Source organism: Copidosoma floridanum, unplaced genomic scaffold (genome assembly GCF_036245765.1).
Source record: "Copidosoma floridanum isolate Cflo_tuat_1 unplaced genomic scaffold, Cflo_Japanese_pri ptg000016l, whole genome shotgun sequence".
NCBI classification, from domain to species: Eukaryota; Metazoa; Arthropoda; class Insecta; order Hymenoptera; family Encyrtidae; genus Copidosoma; species Copidosoma floridanum.
Window position 1 is genome coordinate 17,323,037 of NW_028321893.1, and position 23,770 is coordinate 17,346,806.

The following is a 23,770-nucleotide window of genomic DNA, read 5'->3' on the forward strand; positions in this document are numbered from 1 at the left end:
ACTCTTTGTCATTATAAACCCTGTGTTATCATGTACCAATAAAAGTTACTTGCTCTTGCTACTGATAACTAAATATTACTTTCTCTGTTTTAAATCAACTTACTTCTACATTTAAAAAACTGCATGTCTCCTCGTATTAATACACTATTATCTTCTACAAAGATATCGGACTTTACAACTTTTAAGACTTCGTTGAAGATACTAGAGTATCACACTAATCAAACACTTAGAATCCATCTATCTATAATTACTTAATAATTTACTATACCCTTTCTGATACTTGCAGTAAGTTCACACTTGTCTACTAATACTCTGTTTGGACTTTAATCAAAACAAAACAATTTGAACCTTTTTTTTGTATATTTTCTAGTCGTCCCAAAACACTACAAATTTTTCAACAGTTTATTTTTAAATTGAATTTAATTTTTTTTTTTATAACTATGTTCTTTTAGGAACTACAAAATCATTGTATAACGTACTTTTAGTTTACTCACATCCTAATTACCTATCCAATATTAAAAAGACAAATGTAACATATTGTTACTTCTCACTCGTTATTAAAGGAGCATGATTCAAAAAAGAAAGCAAAAATAATTTTATTCAAAAGGCAGCTAAAGACTTGTTTAACTGTTATAACTGTCGTATTGTCAAAAAACATTCAATTGTTTTGAAAAATGGACAGTTGTAGTCATCAGACGTCTTGAAGTTAAAAATTATGTGTTTATTATTTTGATGAACACAAATAAACAAGTGACATATCATTCATTGACTTATTGCCCATGAAAAAATGCTTCATATTGTCATGGACGTGGCCTGGCGTATCCGGTCAACGCCTGTGACTTGCGCTTTTTAGCGCTCGACAATAGCCAGGTACCAAGGCCGAGTCAGCACTCAGATGCACTCAGAGAGCTATTCACAACGGAGACGAGTGATGCGCAGTACGCATACAGCAGAGTACTTGAAACTACGTAAGATGGCGTGACGCCAGCTTTTGTATCGTTGCTGCCCCTCTCGTGTGCTGTGATATAGTCTCCCAACGCATAGAGTAGCTGTCCTACCGTATAGCAGTGGAGGCATGTTTTTTCAACGGTTCTGTCACTGCTATACGCCGTGACAAGTTATAACTGTGCAGCAAGGTGCTTTGTACTAAGTACTCGAAGTATAATATTTTAACCATCTGCTCTCTCAACGTTGGCGATCCTCTAAAATAACGTGTTCTCAAAGAAAGAAAGCATTGTTATATTATAATTATACTTAATAGTATACATTTAGTCATTATTAAGTAACTTTCGTCACTATTAAATCACTTTTATGGCCTACCAGACTATTTACATACATGAATATAGCAAATACAGTATTTACCTATGAGAAAATATGGCACAGTTTTTAGAAGTAAAGTAACGTAATGCTCAGTTAAATAAAAGTATATTACAATGCAACGAATACAAAAGAAATACGTGCGATATACTTAGTACAAAGCACCTTGCTACACAGTTATAACTTGTCACGGCGTATAGCAGTGACAGAACCGTTGAAAAAACATGCCTCCACTGCTATACGGTAGGACAGCTACTCTATGCGTTGGGAAACTACATCACAGCACACGAGAGGGGCAGCAACGATACAAAAGCTGGCGTCACGCCATCTTACGTGGTTTCAAGTACTCTGCTGTATGCGTACTGCGCATCACTCGTCTCCGTTGTGAATAGCTCTCTGAGTGTGCAAGCTCGGATTGGCTCCAGGTATCAGGCAATGCCCCCCCCCCTTCCCAATTCCTTAGGAATTCGAAGGAGGAGCCAGGGCCTGGGAAAAACGGTCGTACCACGACAGTGGACGGCAGTTAAGATTTGATAGAGCTTCCGGGCAGTTGTAGTGCTCCCTCGCGATCTATTCGAATAAACGGGATACAACCTATAACCGTCTCTACCGTCCTTTGTCGGGAATCCCTCCGTCACAATATATAAACAAGACCACCTTTATTCGACTTTGAACATTTTAGTGTGTAAATTAGAGGGTGACAAATTACTAATTCGAATAAAAAATACAGCACATTTGTTTGTTTCATAGATCAACTTTTAGTATGAGTGTTCTAACATGCAAGCTCTCAGAATTATACGTGCACTATTGTGCTCCTAAGCCAATTGATTTTATTACACCTTTTTGTTCTTCTAAAGTTCTGCATATTCATCAGCATGTTTATAAATGTCTATGTGTGTACTTTATAAAACAATGTGATTACCAATAGCTGCAGCAGTTTCCTTGGAATCACCAGTAACCATCTTAATTTTAACTCCACTTGCCATGAGAGCCGTGATGGATTCTCGTACATGTGGTCTAGGAGGATCACGTATACCAACTAAGCCAATGTAACTTAGATCCTGTAAAGATGATCCACGAGCTAAGCCAATCACTGTAAATTTGTTGGAGAACAAAAAAATTATCAACAATACTTGCATTGCCTTATGCCATTAGGTAATGAAATTTTTTAACATATAAATAAAATGAGATAAAGGTAGTTAAATAGTTTAAGAACTCCAAAAAACAATTCACCAACAAATGTGTAAAATGACATCTGTGAAGTCTAAAAAAAACTATCAACTTATCAGACATAACATTTTGCTAAAGTACGTGACTAAGTTAATAAAAATTTCATCACTACGAAACCTTAACCTGCTGAACAAGAACAATCGAATGACTTAAAACGCTTATAAGCTGTTAAGCTTTTTGAATATTTAAACAGATTTCTGAGAAACAATATTAAAAAATCAGAAATAGTAATGCTCAAGTGGGGCTTTTCAATTAACAAGATTGCTTTTAATCATTTTTTAATCATTTTTTCCAATAAAATAACAAATATTCGTCAAAACTTGTTAAGGAGAAGCCACTCAAGTATTAGTAACAGTGTCACAACTATATGTTTCAACATAGTCAAAGGCACACAAACATTAGATACAGTTTTTAAAGATTACATTAAACACTTTTTCGAAAAATACTGGTAATATTTAAGATCATGAATCGATTTTTCTGTCTGCTTGCCTCTTCTGTTTGAACTATGAACATAGCTTACTTGTATTATACCCAGTTAGTTTCAATTGTTGGTAACACCAACTGTATTTGCTACTTAGTAAGCTCAGTTGGTGTTACGTTGAGTATACTTGAATTTTATTTTAAAGTCTATAATTTTTTGACGTTACTCTAAGCAAAATTGGAAGTAGTTGTTTATATATTTATGAGTATTTATCAGTCCATTGTGCTTATTAATATTAGTTGACATATTTTATATTGCTATCATTTGGACGTACTTTCTGAAAGACTCGATCAGGACCTCCTACTGTGTAGTCGAAGCATCGACGTCTATTGGTTAATAAATTAATAACAGTTTATGGCTCTTAACTTTTCTTTTATTGATTACTTTTACGCACCACGTTATGGGATGAGTTGTTTTGATTTTAAATAATCATAACTTTTTAAGGAACTGCATTTATTTATTCAATATATATTAAAAGTTCAATTAAATTTGACTAAAATCCAATCATCAGAAACAATTTTTTCAAAGCTTTTTCGCCCTGAGGTCTAGTTTGTTTTTTTTATTAAGAAAATGGTGATCTAGAAGACCACTTCTATTTTTAGATTATTGCGACTAATCAAAAATGGTAGATAAAATTGAGGATTTTCGAAGGTGCTTTATAAAAAAAGATAATTTTGAAGAGCGCTGATTAGTAATTATTTATATAACCTTTGAAACATCGACCATGTTTATATTTATCACTGATAAAAAGTATGCAGTATCTGTTAGTAAATTCAAAGTATTAGACTTAAAAATTGCATTGAAGTTGGATAATATTACCGTCGCTGTTTTTCAAAATTAACAAGTTTTACAAAGCTGTTACATCTCAAACATTTTTCATGTAATTATAGCTATATGATTGTATGATAGTATCATATTCATAAGATACATTATAAATTTTTTTAGGATTCTTTAGAACTTGTCTATTGAAAATACTGTAAAGAACAAAAAAACAGTGGGTATCTAAGAGTAAAGTTATACTTCTATGAAACTATATGTCAGACAATATGATTCTTGATACAAATACACCGTCTATAAAACTATATTGTGTATGAAGGTGGTGAAATTATCGTCGACATGAGTGTTCCTACGTTAATTGTGTATGGTTTTGAAAAATATTTTAATGTTTTATAAATAAATAATTATGAATAACATATTGCAGCACAATACAATACAAACAATATGTAAACTGGCCAGTACAAGACTGCCATTCCATCGAATCTTCTGATAATTTCAAAACAACTATCTACTACCCACGCTAATTACATCCGAACGTAACGTTCACATCTGTCACATACGCTCAGACACTTTTTCCGAGTCCATATTTAATATCCAAAATATAGTTGTTTCTAAAAAATTTAGAAGAACTATCCTGTAGTACCGCTTTCTTTAATAGGGTAGTGTTACATGCCAGCAACTTTTTCTTCAGGACGTTTATCACACATAGACTTTTTCGACAGATATTATTCAAACATTGAACTTACATCTAAAGTAGTATAAAAAACCCAAAAAGTTGCAAATTCTTTAAATGTTCCCTTTTTTAAATGTTTAATTTAAAACAATCGCAGTTTAACATGTAACCTTAGGGAGAAATCACGTAAAATTTTATTTTCATGATCTGTATAAATCTCTCAATTTTTTTGTATAAAAGATTACTTTCAGGTCAACATATCAAGTTTTCTAATAGATCCACGAGTTGTTTTTTTTTTTTTTTTAATAACACACGATCGAAAGAGTCGAGCATTTGTAAAAGCGTGTATGTAAGGACATCTATATGAAAAAAGTAATTTTCAGCGTTGGTGCATATGTTTGTGTTCCTCTCACTACTTCAAAATTTTCCAGTGCTAATTGTTATGAAAGTTCTTACGTCAAAAAATCACCGTTATCACGAATAGAAAAATTGGAAAAGAATATAACGCAATAAAAATTACAAGATATATTTATAGAATGCAATAAAACTTTTTAAAAATTTTGAAAAAAATGAAAAACTGTGTAATCACTTATTTATTAATTTGTTTGTTGAAAAAGTAGCAAATCAATAATAAATAAATAAATTTTTATTAATACATGAGAAAGCTGCTGCTAATTTCTCAATTAAGAAAAAATCAATTACCTGAAAAAATTAGTTTATTAAATAAACAATTTATTTAAAAATTAAATTAAATCAATTAACAAATAGTACGTGAATATTTACATTAAAAATAAGTTACGAATTATATGCTGGCAAGGAAGAAATCAAGTTTCCAATATCGGGATAGCTTATAGGAGAGTGGGTAAGGGCCTCGGTCTATGTGCAGAAGATTGCGGGTTCAAGTATCGAGGAAAATTAAAAATGTGTGCTGTGGTGTAGAGCGTGGCGTGGCATGGTGTAGTGGGAAGGGAACCACAGGACGGTATGGTGAGAAAGGTAGGGTGAAGGGGGAGTAACATGAAAAATGCACTTCCGTTACATATTTTCTTACGGTCAAAATTCTAAAATCGTTGATTTACACTCGCACACAACACGCCTGTAGAAATATAAATTCAACAATTAACACTATTTATACCAAAACTTAATTTCATCCCACAAATTTAATGAACATGGATTAGCTCTATTCTTTATGTGGATGGTTATAAGTAAAAAGTGTTTAATTTTCTGTGTAACTTGTATTTATTGTAACAATACACTTATTTATGAAAATTAAAAAATTTTATAAACGGCTACATGTTTCACAGTGGTACAAGTTTTTTTTTTTTTTATTAAATGTATTAATATTTAGTTATTTAGATGGTTCAAAAAAGTTTCCCTCGCGTATATTAATCAGACTTTAATTAAAAAGTTCTTGTTACTAAGAGTTTCAATTTTTTATTCAGGTAAAATTTTAATACATAAGTTAAGACGCAATCTTAATAAATGTATGAAAGATCGTAAACATATGAATTAAACTTAATTGCTTTGATAAGCCAGTAATTATGAATACAGTAGCAAATAGGAAATTTTCAAATAATAACCGATGACACAAAATTTTTGGTTCATGACACTTAAACTAAAAATTTTATTACACTTTTAATTGAAAGTTTAAGTATTATTTTAATATAAAATTCATCCTATATACCTATTTAGATATTTTACCATTCGGGATTTTGTTTTCTCATATGCGGTCAGGCTGGATTTATGTGATACGTGGCTGGCACCTCCACCAAGTTAGAGCTTCAAATTTCCTAATTCATACTGCACACTATTAACCAGTGACTCAAATACATCTAAGCGGTATTTAAAATATTATATGATTAGTAATAGGCAGGTAAGGAGCCTGAAAAAAAGTCATAGACAAATTGGTTCCCAAATTGATAAAAAAAAGTCAAATTGGTTCCCGCTGTTCATTGAGTCATTAGGACTTATGGTAAAATTGGTTTCCAAATCATTGAAGCGCACGGAGTATGAAATTGGTTCTCAGGCAAGAATTTCACTGATAGGCAGGGTCAAATTGGTTCCCGAGTAATCAAGGCGAATGGTCAAATTAATTCCCGACTATTCAATAATGGCGTGGATACTATATTTCTTCCGTCATAATTTTCCAGGCTTCGGACTGGCAGCCATTTAAATGACGGAGTATTTAAAAATTATAGACCACTGTTTAAAAAAACTAGTAAAAAATTTTTTGAGATACAATAACAAATTCAAAGCGAGTTGCGGAACCTGTTTGGTGCAATAACATATTGTTTCTTACAAAGTTTTCCTTGTTTATCGTCTCTTTTGATTTAGTTTTCTTACTTCGCATCTTGATATACACTTTACATTGCACAGATTTCAGCTCTTCTACAAATTAAAAAATGTTTGAAGTGGATGTATAAAATATTTCATTTAGATGCGCATGAAAGGATTCACAATTATTTATAGTACGGCAGATCAAACGTGAAAATTGAGCCCAATTCTGCTTTGCTTATCTATTTTGTTCAAGGCATATGTAATGTAGTTTCCTACAAAAAAACCAGTGGACAGTGGGTGCTTGGATACCCAAGTATGAAATTATACTTCTATAAAATTATATGGCAAACAATATAATTTTGAGTGTAACAATATCCTCTATGAAACAATAATGTGTACGAAGGTGGTGCAATTATCGTGGGAATGAGTATACCTACGTTGATTAGGTGTGATTTTATCTAAAACGTAATGAGTTAACAAAATATTACGGCACAATACAATAAAAATAATATATAGGCTCACCAGTACAAGACTGTGCACTTTCATCGCATCTTCCAGTGATTTTACAACAATATTCTACTGCCTACCCTGATTACATCTGTAACGTCACGATCACATCTTTCCCGTGCGATCCCGCACTTATTATAGACTGTACCACTATTTTAAACATAATACATTTTAAAAAATGGATATTTCACATATGTCCATATGAAAAATCTACATCAAATGTCTTTTATATGATTTGTAGGAATCTCCTAATTTTTTGGATACAAAAGATTTCTTTGAGAAAAACCTATCGAATTTTCAAATAGACCCACCAATTAAATTTGAAATAAATTTAGAAAGAAGGGATAAGGTGAAGCGTGAAAGCATGTATATGAGTACATCCACATAAAAAAAAGAATTGCTAGCTTTACTCTACACATCGGCGTTCCTGTCATTTCTCTGAAATTTCCCCCACAAACTATGTGAAGAACATCCTTAAATCAAAAAACCACTTGAATCACGAATGAAAAATTGTTAAAAGAATAAAATACAATAAAAATTAATCATTGTATTCGTACAATACAAAAATTTTTTATACAATTTCTGAAAATTTTGAGAAAATATGAAGGAATTGTGTAAAACATCATTTATTTATAACAAATTAAATACGTAGGAATAATTTTGTATCAAAAAATTGGAAGGGTGCTCTGCTAAAATATACTAATTGCCTAGTTTTGTTAAAAAATACAAAAAAAAGCTATTTTACAAAGTAAATTGTTTATTTATTCAATTTATAACAAAACCAAATAATTTAATGTACATTAAATAAAAATTTCTGTAAAAAATAAGTTACTAACTGTAAGATAAGATGAAATAATTTATATTTTCCATATTGGGCCTGCTCATAGTAGAGTAGGTAAGGGCCGTGGCCAGAAAGTAAGAGGTCGGGGGTTCAAATCTCTTTGGAAACTGTTTTTTTTTTTTTTTTTTTTTTTTTCAATTGGTCAAAAGAAAAAGAAATATAATTCATAAAATCAAAAATGTGTGGCATGGTGATGTGGTGTGGCATCATGTAGTGTAGAGGAAACTGGAAGTACGTCACGAGGGGTGGGGCAACGGGGGAAAATCAAAAATCCACTTCTGTCACACTTTTTCTCAAGGTCCAAATCTGAAATCGTTAATTTACCCCCGTGCATAACGCACCTATAGAAGTATAACTTTTGCAAATAATGTCTCTAAAGACGTTGCTTTGTTTATGCAAATTAAAATAAAACTACTTGAAACTCGAAAGTATGGTAGTTTAGACTTTCCTGCAGTTATTTCTAGATGATAAATTTTTTTTTATTCAATTTGTAATTCCATGTTTTTTCGTACGGCATTATACATGGTATCACTAATCCAAAACCCCTTTTATATATTAAACTACATGAAATATCCTATGGCTTTCCCGAAGTAATTACACATGGAATTCTGTCATCCATTTTTTAAGTGGTTAGCCTAGTTGTTATTTCCGATCGGGAATATGTGTAAACGTGACGTTTCCAAACGGCGCAAAAATCTTAAAGCATATAAAACAAGACAGCAAAAGTACGCGCGATAAATTTTTTGAAATATAAAATAATGAGTGAGCATTAATAAATTTTGTATTTTGTTAAATAAAACAATATTAAATTTGAAAAAATTATAAAATTTAAGAAAATCATTGCTTTATCAAAACCTTATCGAAGCATCGCTTCTTCCATGGGTCCCACGATGCAATGTTTTTTTCAACTTATAAATCCAGGTAACTCAGCAGTATTTTATATATAATTAATTAATGAATTAACCCTAAGCTATTTAACCCAATAACCCAACGCACCCATCAGCAATTTCGAAAGCACACTGATAACTTTCTTAATTAATGAAAAGCATTAAATAATAAGGCAAGCGCTAATCATTACACAATCCAGGGCACTTACTGGTTATTTTATTTATTGATGAAATATATAAAATAACGCAAGCGCTAATTACCGTACAACCTGAAGCCCTTACTGGTTGCTTTATATATTAATAAAATAAATAAAGCAATAATGTGAGCGCCAACTACCACACAACTCAGGTCACTTACTAGCCACTTTATTTATTAATAAGATGTGTAAAATAATGCCAGCGCCAATCACCACACAACCCCGGCCGCTTACTGGTCACTTTATTCATTAATAAAATAAAAAAATAAACACGTAAGCGCCAATCAACACACAACCAGGGGCGCTTTCTGGTCGCTTAAATAATGTAATAAAAAGAAATAAATATTAAAGCAATCGCCAATCACCACACAATCCAATTAATGTTTTTATTAATCAATAAAGCAGCCAGAAGGCGCTATGGGTTGTGTGGTGATTGGTGCTTGCGTTATTTTATTCATTTTATGACTAAAAAAAGCGAATATTAAGCGCCTAGGGTTGTGTGGTGATTGGAACTTGTCTCATTATTTAAGGCTTTTTATTTATTAAGAAAGCTACCAGTAAGCTTCTGAGACTGCTGATTGGCACGTTGGGTTATTGGGTAAAAGAGCTTTGTTGTAATTCATTAATAGACTATATATAAAATTCTGTCATGTTATCTGGGTTTTTGCGTCTTGCTCCACATAGTCCGTTGAAATTTGTCTGTATCGATAAAATATTTAGTTTTAATTAATATTGTTCATATGAATTCATATATTATACGTTTTCACACCTCAATACTTATTTTTGATACGTGTAATCATTTTTAGTCTATTTGGCTTTTCTTTTAAGATACGACTATTTTTCTAACTTTGAGACGTTATGTTGTAGCGAAAATTTTATCGAATATTTTGTCAACATCCGTATGAATTATCCAAACATGCTGTTCTAAATGAAAAATTTTTATTGACTGGTTTTTTTTAAAGACAAAGTCGAAAAACGAGAAAGTTGAGGTTGGGTTTGGGCAAAGTCCAATCTCTCTTTATTCGTGCGCGTTAATCACGTAGTTTCTCTTAACAGAACCCGTAAAATCTGCTGTTTAGCCAATTTCGCTTTTTTTTTGAGATACAGCGTTTTTTAATTGTTTTCAAGGTAAAGTTGTCATTTTATACGTATTTAATACTTTATGCATTTTTTTTTAACAAACATGCATGTATAAATAGATAAATAGAAAAAAACGACTTCTCCTTCATTTTTTCGAAGACTTCAGAGAAATTAAGTAACGTTTTGTGTCAGATATTATTTATCTGACAGTACCAGCTTAGTCCGTATTACAGCTACGTTACGATTTCTATCGAGCAGCAGTAGGTATAGAGTATGAACTATAGAGAAAGGCTCCATAAGTATATTGACAAAGTACCTAAGGCGCATCATTGGCCCGATTGTGCGGATGCGAGAGAAGTAGCAAGAGAGAAAGAGAGACAGAAAAACAGTTCCTCTGCACTGCAGTCAGCGGTAGCTGCTATGTATCGATAAAATATTTAGGTACGTGCACAGCAGCGTTTGCTTTCTCGCTCATTCATTCGCGACACGGGTTAACCTCCACACGTATCAGGCACACGTAAAGAAGTTTTACTTCAAAAACTATAGGATTTTTTAGCGACAATGCATACTTGCATAAAAATGTATTCTGATTAATAATAATATTAAAAAACTATTAGATTTTTTAATCGCCAATGCTTAATTGCCTAAGAGGGTTTTTGTTTTTTTAATAATAAAAAACGATTGGGTTTCTTATAATAAATGCTTACTCATTTTAATGCGTACTGTATTTATTAAAAATAATAAAAAACCTATTGGTTTTCTGATTGCAGACGCTGACTTGCCTGAGATAACATATTTATTAAGCACACTAAAATCTGCTGGAAATTTGATCACCAAAGCTTACACGTCTTAAATTTTTTGGTGTCTAACGATAATACTAAAAAACTGTTAGGTTTCTAATCGCCACTGCTAACTCATTTAAGAGCGTATTTTGTTTATTAGTAATACTAAAAAAACTGTTGGATTTTCAATCAGTGATGAATACTCACTTAAGATCGTGATTTATTTATTAATCGTACTAAAAAAACTGTGGGGTCTCTAATCGACGATGCTTACATTTCTAAAAATATATTTTTTTAATGAAAATTACTAAAAAACTCCTGGGTTTCATATAGCCAATGCTTACTCTTTTAAAAGCACATTTTATGCGTTGTGACTGCTAAAAAACTATTGGTTCACTCTCCACCGACGCTTACCCACCTGAGATCGTATTTTATTCATCACTTATATTAAAAAACTGTTCAGTTCCTTATCACCGATGCTTACTCGCCTAAAACTGTACTGTACTCATTAATGACACTTAAAAAATTACTAGGTAACCAACCACCAACGCACAGTGGGACCAAATGACAAAATTTTTCTCAAAATAAGATAACTTTGGACAGAAAACTCGAATCTTCATGATTTTTTGTTTATTTTGAGGGTTTTAAATAGTAGATTCAGGGAAAACTGGTTTGAAGTCGTAATACGGTCCTGGGGAGGAGGGCACGAAAAATCCCCCAAAGTGCCCTAAAATGTGAGAAAACCATTACTTTTTGCAAAACATTTAGAATTTTCATCAAATACTTAATAATATGGTTTTTTGTAATTGATTTCAACTTAAAGTTTTTAGTTACGGTCATTAAAGATGGATTAAAGATAGTGGCAGCAATATGGCGGCCAGGACATGAGGAAAAATGCATGATTTTCATTATTTCTTTTTATATTTAAGTTTTGTTTGTCATAAACTATTTAAAATAATGACATAACTTGCAATAACCATACGTGAAATAACGTTAGGTGTATTTCATTATTTTAAATCCAAAATGGCGGTCCGTAAAATATGGCGGATTATAAAATTTATAACCCCCCCCCTCCATATGGGTATCAAATCAAAGGGAATTCTCAGTATAGCACTACGAATACGGTTACCTCATTCTAAATAAAAAATTGCAGAAAACTTGAAATGGTGGATTAGTCACTTCTCTATAACCGCTATGTTGTGGTCATAAAGCAGAAGAGTGCACTTTGAAAAGAAGTGAATGCGTCAAATATAACATAATGAATTCTCTATTTACTTGAAAAAAGTTAAATATATATTACACTACGATCTTGTATTTAAAATAATAATGTAATAGGTAGTCGCAACACATCAAGTACAATATGGTTTAAGGGACCTTTCCCAGTTCAAAATAGCAGCTTACACAGAATTTCCGACTTTTTTCACTCGCTATCCTTACAATATCGGTATCAAATAAAAGGGAATGCTGAGCAAAGTAATTCTGAGTGGAGTAAAATTGAAAGCATTGCGCCATATGAAATTCAAAATGGCGGGTAACTTGGGTCGGTGTATAAGCCATGCCACGAAGGCCCCTATGATATGAGTACCAACTAAAGCGTAAAGCAAGGAATCTATTAAAAAAAATAACCTATTATTAAATCCTATCATGAAAGTTCAACGTTAATGCAAAGAATTCAAAATCTTTTTCAAATGTAAAAATGTCTCTAGACTTATGTCTTCAAACATTTCCCGTAGATTTAAAATTATTTTTAGCCTATTTATGAAGACTGTTATAAAAGCAAGAAAATAATATTTATTAATAAAATAATAGTTACTAATTATTTATTATTCTACTAGCCTGCCTTCACCACAATATACCTTTAATACGTTTTATTAAAAGCATTTAATTGGGCAATACATGTTTTCAAAACTGGAAAAAACAATTATTAAGAGAAATACTTTACAACCTCGTTAATCGAACATACTTATATTATTGCACGCAGAAGTAACGTAGTATTGACTTAATTTCCCATTTTTTGATCAGATGAGTTTAACGTTTCATTTTCTTCTGTCATACTCTGATCAATGTCACTTTGATCATTATTGTCACTATCTTCATCGGACAGGTCATCTTGGATCCTTCATCTACATTATTCAAAGATGTTCCTAAGCATATTCTCTGCGAATCTATACTGGTGTTGCTTCTGTAAGAAACACATAATTATACTATTGTAGTATATGTTTACGATATTCTTTCGAATGTATTTCTTTCTTACATTAATTAAAAAGAGGTTTCCTTTTTTTTTTTTTTTTATTATTATCTATCATTCACAGCCTAAATTTTTAAAACATAATGTTGCAGCTTGCACTATGATACTAATCAATTTGACTTGCAAAATTCTCATTTTAACTCAAAACTCTCGGCATTCTCGTTATCGACTTACAAGTTACGTCTACAGCACACTTGTATGAATACAACTGCCAATCATCATATCACATGAATTTATTTATCAAAAGTAATATTTCGCTCCAGCAACATTTTATACTTGCACAAAATTTTTGATCTTTGTTTCAATATTTCACAATCTGGTTTACAAGACTGTACATCTTTTCAAATAATCGATTCGAACAAGTTCAGCTTAACATATCACTTATGATAATCATGAAAAATTTTTTGTAATTACTAAGGAGGTATGTCAATTAAAAGAGATTGTTACGTTTTAAATAATCAAATAATAAACAGTTCACTCAACGCCAAAGCATAAAAGTTTCATAATTTTGACATAATTTTGTGAGTACAATATTTAAGATATTTGAAGGGGTTAAAATGTGAAAAAGCCATACTTGAGTATATAAATTATCCATAAGATTTTTGTTGGCTAAGTTCTTTTTTCTTCACTAATATGAGGTAGATTAATAGAAATTCATTCAGAATTAATATTTTGCAATGATGATTTCTGAAAGTACTTAAGTTGATCATTTAAAGTAGTATAAATGAATTGAATTAACCACTTTTTAATAGAGGAATATCAGATTAAACTATAATCTTAAAAAAATTAGGTATTACTATAAGAATAAGTAACGAATTTTATCTGGAGTGCATGATAATGTTCCTCCGATGTAACCTGTGCCACGATTCTTGACAATCTTTAGAATAGTAGGCTACAGGTAAAGAAAATTTTTCAGCTATTTTGCAACCATGCCGTAACAGTTTGTGAAGGGTTGGACTCATTTCAGCCCATGGATAAATTCTGTAGAATAGTAAGTACATGTTCTAACAAAACATATCACACTTTTTAAAGTTCATGACTTTTTTGGACTTGAAAATTTTGAGAATCGTTGCAATGTTCGTTACTAATTCTTAATTGATTCCTAGAGCTTCAACAAATTTGACTGGTTCATCACAACACTTTCTCGCTAAATTACCAGTATTGGTAGTTCCGTGACCTTGGAGTACCTGATCAACCCTTATGCCAAACTCATCCTTTAATTTTTTCTGCACCAGCAGCTTGCGATCTAAAAATTTTTCTGCAACACATTGTAAAAAATTTTGTTTGAACTATCTAGTGTTATACAGTGACCAAGTTACAACAGCGCAATAGGTAAGGTAGAAAATTTTAATGATATTCATACTCTGCCCTGAAGGTAGTACGTGCGATATAGTATTGCGTAGTTTGTTATTGTACAATAAATATAGTATCGTACGCACTTAGGCAGGTACACTACAGACATTCAGTTTAGCTGGGTATAGATATATTATACCATTAGTTTTGAATTTTTAATTAAACAATATAATTGAAAGTGTTTGCAGCAGTTACATACTGTGCAAAATTTTCAATGTTAGTCGGTATGAAACGCAGTATTTCCTCAAAATTTATGACAGAGCTCATTATTTGAGTGACAAAAAGTGTTATATGATGGTTAGTAACACGATTACTGTATACCAAATTTTGAACTCAGAATGTTATTACTTTGTACGTAAGGCTTATGATAATAATTTTTTGTCGCACAAACATCATTACAGTGAAGTTATGTAGAAGGTGAAGTGCAATACCCCAAAAAAATTCATTTCACAACTTATTTTCGTACGTACTACCTCGAAAGAAATACTAGTTTATTTAAATACCAAATAAAAACAAATAAAACTGATAAGTGCACGCATGTAGCGAACAACTAACGTTTATTGTTTGTTGTTATCTTCCATGACGGTGGGTTGCAAGCCATTTTGTAGGACAACCGTAAGCAGTTTTCAAAAGTTTTGATCTCGCAGTGCAATAGTCCAAGCCCACATTTCAGAGCTGAGTCGTCAGGCACAAAATCATTTTCGACATTTCCAAATTCATGCATCGAGTGCTTACATATCGGACACCGAACAGAGGCACTGTTCCCCACAATCCTATTAGCACATTTCCCGTCGAACATTGTTAGCGAGACATCAAATTTTACCGTAACATACTTATTATTCGACAGAAAAAATTTATGGCATTTCAGGGAATACACTTCATTCTGTAGTCTCTCATACTCTCTTCTGATACATTCACTAGTCTCCTTTTCTAGAGAAATTTTTAAAGTTCGACAAAAACGTGCGGATTGTGAAGTAGGACCCAGCCATACATATTTTTCTGTAAAACATTCAAATTTTATTGTTATTTTGAAAATTTTTAACAATATTGAAATCTTTAAGCTTAGTATTAGATATTATGCTAAACATTACTGCGAGTTTGAAAATTGTATTATTAAGTTACACGTACTGTAGATTAAAAGTTTAGATATGTTCAGATAATTAAGTTTACATACAAATCTCTTAATACAAACAGTTTCTAAGGCAATACAATTAAAGTTGAAAGTGAACATCTTATTATCTACAAACGTCTTTATGTAAGTGTTGGAGTGATAAAAATGTCTATATAGTAGGCCTGCATGATCTCGAGACATGTTGGCAATACTTTTCGTCTAATTTAAAAATATCGGAGTCTCGTCTAGAAAAATTTTTCGAAGTCTCATCTCGGTCTCGTCTCTATGTCTTGGAAAATCTTCGAGAGTTCTGAGAGTCTCGGAGGGCTCAACATTTTTTCGGAAACCCCCAAGACTCTCAACGGTCTCGAAGATTTTCCGGCACTAGGAGATGAATCAAAGATAAGACGAAACTTTACTCAGTTTCGTCTCCCTGGGTCTCCTCTCGCCGTCTCGTCTTGTCTTGTCTCAAAGCCTATGTTGCACAGACCTACTAAATAAATTTAACAAATGGACTACGTGTTTGTTATCAAGCAATCGTCCTTTGAACGAAATGAATACAAGACCAATGAAGCAGTTTGAAATTCACTAAATTTTTAATACCTTCAGGGCTAAAAATTGTTTTGGCAACAGAATTTACGTAAATTGTTTTTTTCATAATTAAATAAAAAAAAGAATTACTTGACGGTAAATAAGTGAGTTATAAGTAAAACTACAAAATGGAATATTACTATGAAGCAATCTTACAAAATGTAACAAAATCTAAATGTGGAAATTCAAAGTGATCAGTGATCCGTTGGGGGCGAAATGTAAGAAAATAAATAAATACAAGTAAAGTGTATTTAAATTTTCCTGCGTTGATTTATTGATGCGCAACGTTTCGCTGACAATATGCGTCAGCCTCATCAGGCGCAGGTACGCGAGAATTCGTAAGTTTGGTTGACTTACTCGTCACCTGTCGTGCTGTCGACTGACCACACGACAGGTGACGAGTAAGTCAACCAAACTTACGAATTCTCGCGTACCTGCGCCTGATGAGGCTGACGCATATTGTCAGCGAAACGTTGCGCATCAATAAATCAACGCAGGAAAATTTAAATACACTTTACTTGTATTTATTTATTTTCTTACATTTCGCCCCCAACGGATCACTGATCACTTTGAATTTCCAAATTCACCGGAGGGCACTGATATATACTAACAAAATCTAAATGTGTTGGAGAAGGATAATTAAATTAAAAGAAATATTTTCAAAATCAACTTTTAATATATCTTATTATGCTTATCGTATAGGATATTTCCCTTGCTATGTACTGGAGTTTTTTGAGCATTCACATGTGGATTTTCAATTTAATATTATACTGTTATTTGCTCCACGAGGCCTGTATAATACAGCCATTAGATTTAACAATAGCTTTAAACATTAATGATTTAGCATACCAGCAATTTCATCAAGATTTAGTGAAAATGCCGATAAGTTTAAAGTAGTTTTTTTACTTATGTTCCATATAAGTCCTGTAAAGTAGGGTAGTTAATCTACTAAAATTGATTGTTTAGAAAATTAGTGCATAGTTACTGTGAATGCTTAATTATAAAATGGTTGTTAATAATAAATGTAGTCGATTTAACCTGTGACCAGAGTTAAAGTAAAAATAAATGATTACTGGTAATGCGGGTATACAATATTGTATTATTGATGTTTTAGTAAATGTAAGATAAGTGTTAGCCAATACTCTTACCGTTCGATGCACAGCTCAGTTGCAGTATGTTTATGGTTGTACACAAACGTGAAAGCTCACTGTTTTCATTTTCATTCTCAGGGTTTTTACATTTTTGTTGAGCGTTCATGTGCCCTGATGAGTTGTCGAACCCTCCAGTAACTCGAAACACCAAAATATTCAAATGATTAGCATCCCAATCCAAAGAAACAGCATTACATAGTCTTTCTGCAGTTTTTTTAAGTAGGCTTTGTAATGATGTACTGACTTTAACTTGTAATACTGTAATGCTCTCAGGTAAACATTCGTTCATTGCGCCTTTTATTATTTTGTAGCTTGGGTATATATTTGCATTTCGCAATTTAGAATCTTTTCTCAAAGTTGCATACATTTTTTTACTTAAATCTAGCTCTAAGTAAAAAGGAAGCCCGGTCTCTTTAGTGTGAAATAAAAGGTCTTGTGGTACAGTCTCATATACTGTTTTAGTTTTTGTTCTTTTTTTGCAAATACTAGTCGCCAATTGCAAAATATTGGGATCGTTAACCGCCAACTGTATTACGGTATCTGCTCTTCGATAGAGAGTAGATTGACTTGCATTACTTATTAGTATATTTTTTCTTCCACCTTTTGTAATATGATTTTTTTTCATTTTCTTAGGTCGACCCCCTTTCTCAGATTTTTATTTTTCCTTTTGACGTGGTTTTTTTGGCATTCTATATGTTTGTAAAAAAAAATCATATCTACATTGCCTCATGTTGTTTCTTAAAAGTCAAAGTCGAGTATTTTTAATTTGAAAAAAATATCATTTATAAAATTTATCGGGTTTCAAATTATGTATTATTTGGATTTGCTTTTATTGTCAATTAGTTCAAGTTAAAATATTTCGGTCACACGACATCTTTTCAGTGCTTGACTGGTTTCTTCAATCAAACATTGAAACGCAGCATCAAACGTTATTTATCGTTGTATAATAATTTTTTTGATTATTGATGGAAGAGACTCTTCAGAAATCAAGATATAAGATGAGTCGAGATAGATAATCAAAGATTGGAAGTGGAATTTCGCATATTGTGAGATTCAAGTATTTATTACTGCTCGAGTGTGACTACAAAACCGTTTTTTATTGTACTCGCTGCGAGACAACTTAGAGGTAAAGACCTACGTGGTTCTGAATGCAGTCAATTGAATGTAAACAAACGGGCTTGCGATGCTACGCAATGTGCGAGCGGTATACATAGTCATATAAAGTAGATACTTTATATGCTATTGGCGATACAACAAACTTACCGACATCGCATCGCACTTATATAGATATATCTCTTGTGTACTTAGCTTTCTGTTTGGGCATAACATGGGATCGAACAATAGGCTAAGTACACGGGAGATGTACCTATACATGTGCGATGCTGGTAAGTTGGTTTGATTGCCAATGGAGTAGTAGCGCCCGAGCGAGATCTATGTGGGCCTAGAGAAAGACAACTCGAGGACTGCGGGAAGGGACTGGATTGTGGACGTTGTCATTATCTCTATGGTTCCACATACATCTCGCTCAGGTGCTGCATGTCCATAGCATATGAAGTATCTACTTTATATGTCTACGTGTATCCCTCACACCTTGCGTAGCATCGCCAGCCTGTTTCTTACATTAAAAAACTCTTTAGTGTTTCTACCACGGTAGGCTTCATCTTTGCGTCGCCTCGGAGAAAATACAATGTGCGTACCGACATTACATGAATTACTGAATTAAAACTGCAGATAATCAAAAAAGAAAAGAAATAAAAATCTTTCATATTATTTGAAAACCAGATTAAATGCCTTACGAATAAATATAAGAAAAAAACTTTACCATACTTATTTTGTGATAAAAACACATACTATAATATACTATACAGTACAATACAAATAAACGGTATAAAACTATTTACTAGCAGTATTTATTCTGTATCTGTCATTTATAATATAAAGCATGAAATGAAAATCATGTGGAAGAAAGTTATTATGAGAGCTATAGGTGCAGTAACGATATTAAGTCACCATTGAAGTGATTTTTAGGTTTAATATGGCCACTTTTTTACACTCAATTTAATTTAATGTATAAAAAACCACAGGAACTGTCGCATAACGGCAAATGTTACTACTGTTTTAGCACTATTTTTATTAGAAATTTTAAAGAAAGAAGTGATTCCCAGTCGTACGTAATATAACACTATTACATAAATGTCAATAAAAATTGTAAGGACTGCACGCAAGATATCTAAGATTATGCAACGGGAGAACAATTCAAGCCGAACTTCTTTGTGAACTGTAAACTGTTGTACGCTCAAACTTTTGTACAATGTAAACAACACAGTAAAGGCTGCAGCACGAAAACCGAAACAATTACTGCCAGTACTTGTTATGGACATCAAGGATTTCAGTAGACCCAGTACAGGTATATTACACCTCAATGTACTACACCTCGCACAGAGGGTGTACTTACAAGTGCCCCATAACAACATCGTCTATTACCTTAATTAAATAATTATGACGTAATTATTTGTAATTCGAAAGATTTGATCAGATGACTCTTTTCTCCAACTTTAGTTTTATTTCTGTGTAAATAAGACAGTATAATCATTTAATGAATACTATGACATACTGTATGATTAATTTATGATAAAGATACTACTCACAGCGGAAAAAATGTTTAACCACATGACAACACACAGTCACATATGCTTATCAATAAAGCTATTGTTTATAATGAAATTATCTGTATAACCAGATAGGATCCTGCACAGTATCTTCCATTTTATATACAAATATTGCAAGATACGTTAGCTATAATAAAACAGGCTAAAATTGATATATTCGACAGTAATTCACTCCAATTTAATTAATCTAGAATCATAGTATACAAAAATATTTCACTCATCTACATTTTTCCGTAAATTTCATAATAATTTAATTTATTCGTCATAAAGTTTGTATATTGAACTCAAGTTTCTAAATCACATTAGAGAAGACTGTTGCGTAACTTTTATGTAATTAATTAACAAAATATTAATTCTGAATAAATTTCTATTAATCTACCTCATATTAGTGAAGAAAAAAAAACTTAGCCAACAAAAATCTTATGGATAATTTATATACTCAAGTATGGCTTTTTCACATTTTAACCCCTTCAAATATCTTAAATATTGTACTCACACAATTATGTCAAAATTATAAAACTTTTATGCTTTGGCGTTGAATGAACTGTTTATTATTTGATTATTTAAAACGTAACAATCTCTTTTAATTGACATACCTCCTTAGTAATTACAAAAAATTTTTTATGATTATCATAAGTGATATGTTAAGCTGAACTTGTTCGAATCGATTATTTGAAAAGATGTACAGTCTTGTAAACCAGATTGTGAAATATTGAAACAAAGATCAAAAATTTTGTGCAAGTATAAAATGTTGCTGGAGCGAAATATTACTTTTGATAAATAAATTCATGTGATATGATGATTGGCAGTTGTATTCATACAAGTGTGCTGTAGACGTAACTTGTAAGTCGATAACGAGAATGCCGAGAGTTTTGAGTTAAAATTAGAATTTTGCAAGTCAAATTGATTAGTATCATAGTGCAAGCTGCAACATTATGTTTTAAAAATTTAGGCTGTGAATAATTGATAATAATGAAAAAAAAAAAAAAAGGAAACCTCTTTTTAATTAATATAAGAAAGAAATACATTCGAATGAATATCGTAAACATATACTACAATAGTATAATTATGTGTTTCTTACAGAAGCAACACCAGTATAGATTCGCAGAGAATATGCTTAGGAACATCTTTGAATAATGTAGATAAAGGATCCAAGATGACCTGTCCGATGAAGATAGTGACAATAAAGATCAAAGTGACATTGATCAGAGTATGACAGAAGACAATGAAACGTTAAACTCATCTGATCAAAAAATGGGAAATTAAGTCAATACTACGTTACTTCTGCGTGCAATAATATAAGTATGTTCGATTAACGAGGTTGTAAAGTATTTCTCTTAATAATTGTTTTTTTCAGTTTTGAAAACATGTATTGCCCAATTAAATGCTTTTAATAAAACGTATTAAAGGTATATTGTGGTGAAGGCAGGCTAGTAGAATAATAAATAATTAGTAACTATTATTTTATTAATAAATATTATTTTCTTGCTTTTATAACAGTCTTCATAAATAGGCTAAAAATAATTTTAAATCTACGGGAAATGTTTGAAGACATAAGTCTAGAGACATTTTTACATTTGAAAAAGATTTTGAATTCTTTGCATTAACGTTGAACTTTCATGATAGGATTTAATAATCGGTTTTTTTTTTAATAGATTTTTTGCTTTACGCTTTAGTTGGTACTCATATCATAGGGGCCTTCGTGGCATGGCTTATACACCGACCCAAGTTACCCGCCATTTTGAATTTCATATGGCGCAATGCTTTCAATTTTACTCCACTCAGAATTACTTTGCTCAGCATTCCCTTTTATTTGATACCCATATTGTAAGGATAGCGAGTGAAAAAAGTCCGAAATTCTGTGTAAGCTGCCATTTTGAACTGGGAAAGGTCCCTTAAACCATATTGTACTTGATGTGTTGCGACTACCTATTACATTATTATTTTAAATACAAGATCGTAGTGTAATATATATTTAACTTTTTTCAAGTAAATAGAGAATTCATTATGTTATATTTGACGCATTCACTTCTTTTCAAAGTGCACTCTTCTGCTTTATGACCACAACATAGCGGTTATAATGAAGTGACTAATCCACCATTTCAAGTTTTCTGCAATTTTTTATTTAGAATGAGGTAACCGTATTCGTAGTGCTATACTGAGAATTCCCTTTGATTTGATACCCATATGGAGGGGGGGGGTTATAAATTTTATAATCCGCCATATTTTACGGACCACCATTTTGGATTTAAAATAATGACATACACCTAACGTTATTTCACGTATGGTTATTGCAAGTTATGTCATTATTTTAAATAGTTTATGACAAACAAAACCTAAATATAAAAAGAAATAATGAAAATCATGCATTTTTCCTCATGTCCTGGCTGCCATATTGCTGCCACTATCTTTAATCCATCTTTAATGACCGTAACTAAGAACTTTAAGTTGAAATCAATTACAAAAAACCATATTATTAAGTATTTGATGAAAATTCTAAATTTTTCGCAAAAAGTAATGGTTTTCTTACATTTTAGGGCACTTTGGGGGATTTTTCGTGCCCTCTTCCCGAGGGCCGTATTACGACTTTGGACCAGTTTTCCCTGAATCTACTATTTAAAACCCTCAAAATAAAAAAAAATCATGAAGATCCGAGTTTTATGTCCAAAGTTATCTTATTTTGAGAAAAATTTTGTCATTTGGTCCCACTGTGCGACGCTTACTTGCCTAAGAGTGCATCTTATATATGATTAATATTAAAAAATTGGTAGATTTTTCATCGCTGATGCTTGCTCTCCAGAAATCGTATATAATTAATCAATGATTCTAAAAAAACTGCTAGGCTCTTTATTGCCAATGCTTACTCACTCAATAGCACATTTTATTATATTAATACTAACAAACTATTTGGATTCGGATTACCGTTGGTTGTTTGCCTTGGATCGTATTTGATTTATCTATAAAACTAAAGAAGTGTTAGGTTTCGTATCACCGATGCTGACTCACTCAAAAGCACTTTTATTTATTATAAATACTCAAAAGCAATTTGGTTACTTATCGGCAACACTTACTCACCTAAGATTGTCATTTATTTATTAAAAATATTTAAAAAACTGTTAGGTTTTTAATCGCCGATGCTTACTCACGTGAGAGCACTTTCAACTTCTTAATAATACTTAAAAACTATTGGGTTCTTAATCGCCGTTGCTTACTCGCCTAAGAGCATATTTTATTTTGACAATACTAAAAGACTATTAGGTTTCTTATCGCGATTGCTTACTCACGTGAGATCATATTTTATTTATCAATAATACAAGAAAACTGTTGGTTTCCTTATCCCCAATTTATACTTACTTAAGAGTATATTGTATTTATACATAATACTTACAAACTATTGAGTTGCTATCTACCAACGCTTACTCGTCAGAGATCGTATTTTACTTATTATTAATACTTTAAAACTGTTGGGTTTCTTATCGCCAATGGTAATTCACTCAAATGTACGTTGTATATATTAATAATACTTGTCAACTATTTGGTTTCTAATCGTCATTGCTTACTCACTTTAAAGCGTATTACATATTATCAATTCTAAATA

The 23,770-nt window shown here is 31.8% G+C and overlaps 1 protein-coding gene across 2 annotated transcripts in view; it reads right to left on the reverse strand.

The window, feature by feature from the left end:
• SPoCk (secretory pathway calcium atpase) overlaps positions 1 to 23,770 on the reverse strand; it is a 285,771-nt gene that overhangs the window by 134,791 nt on the left and 127,210 nt on the right. For both annotated transcript variants that reach the window (XM_089592313.1, XM_089592314.1), the window contains exon 10: positions 2,240 to 2,410. In XM_089592313.1, coding sequence (XP_089448439.1) covers positions 2,240 to 2,410 — 171 coding nt within the window. The remainder of the gene's footprint in view (positions 1 to 2,239; positions 2,411 to 23,770) is intronic.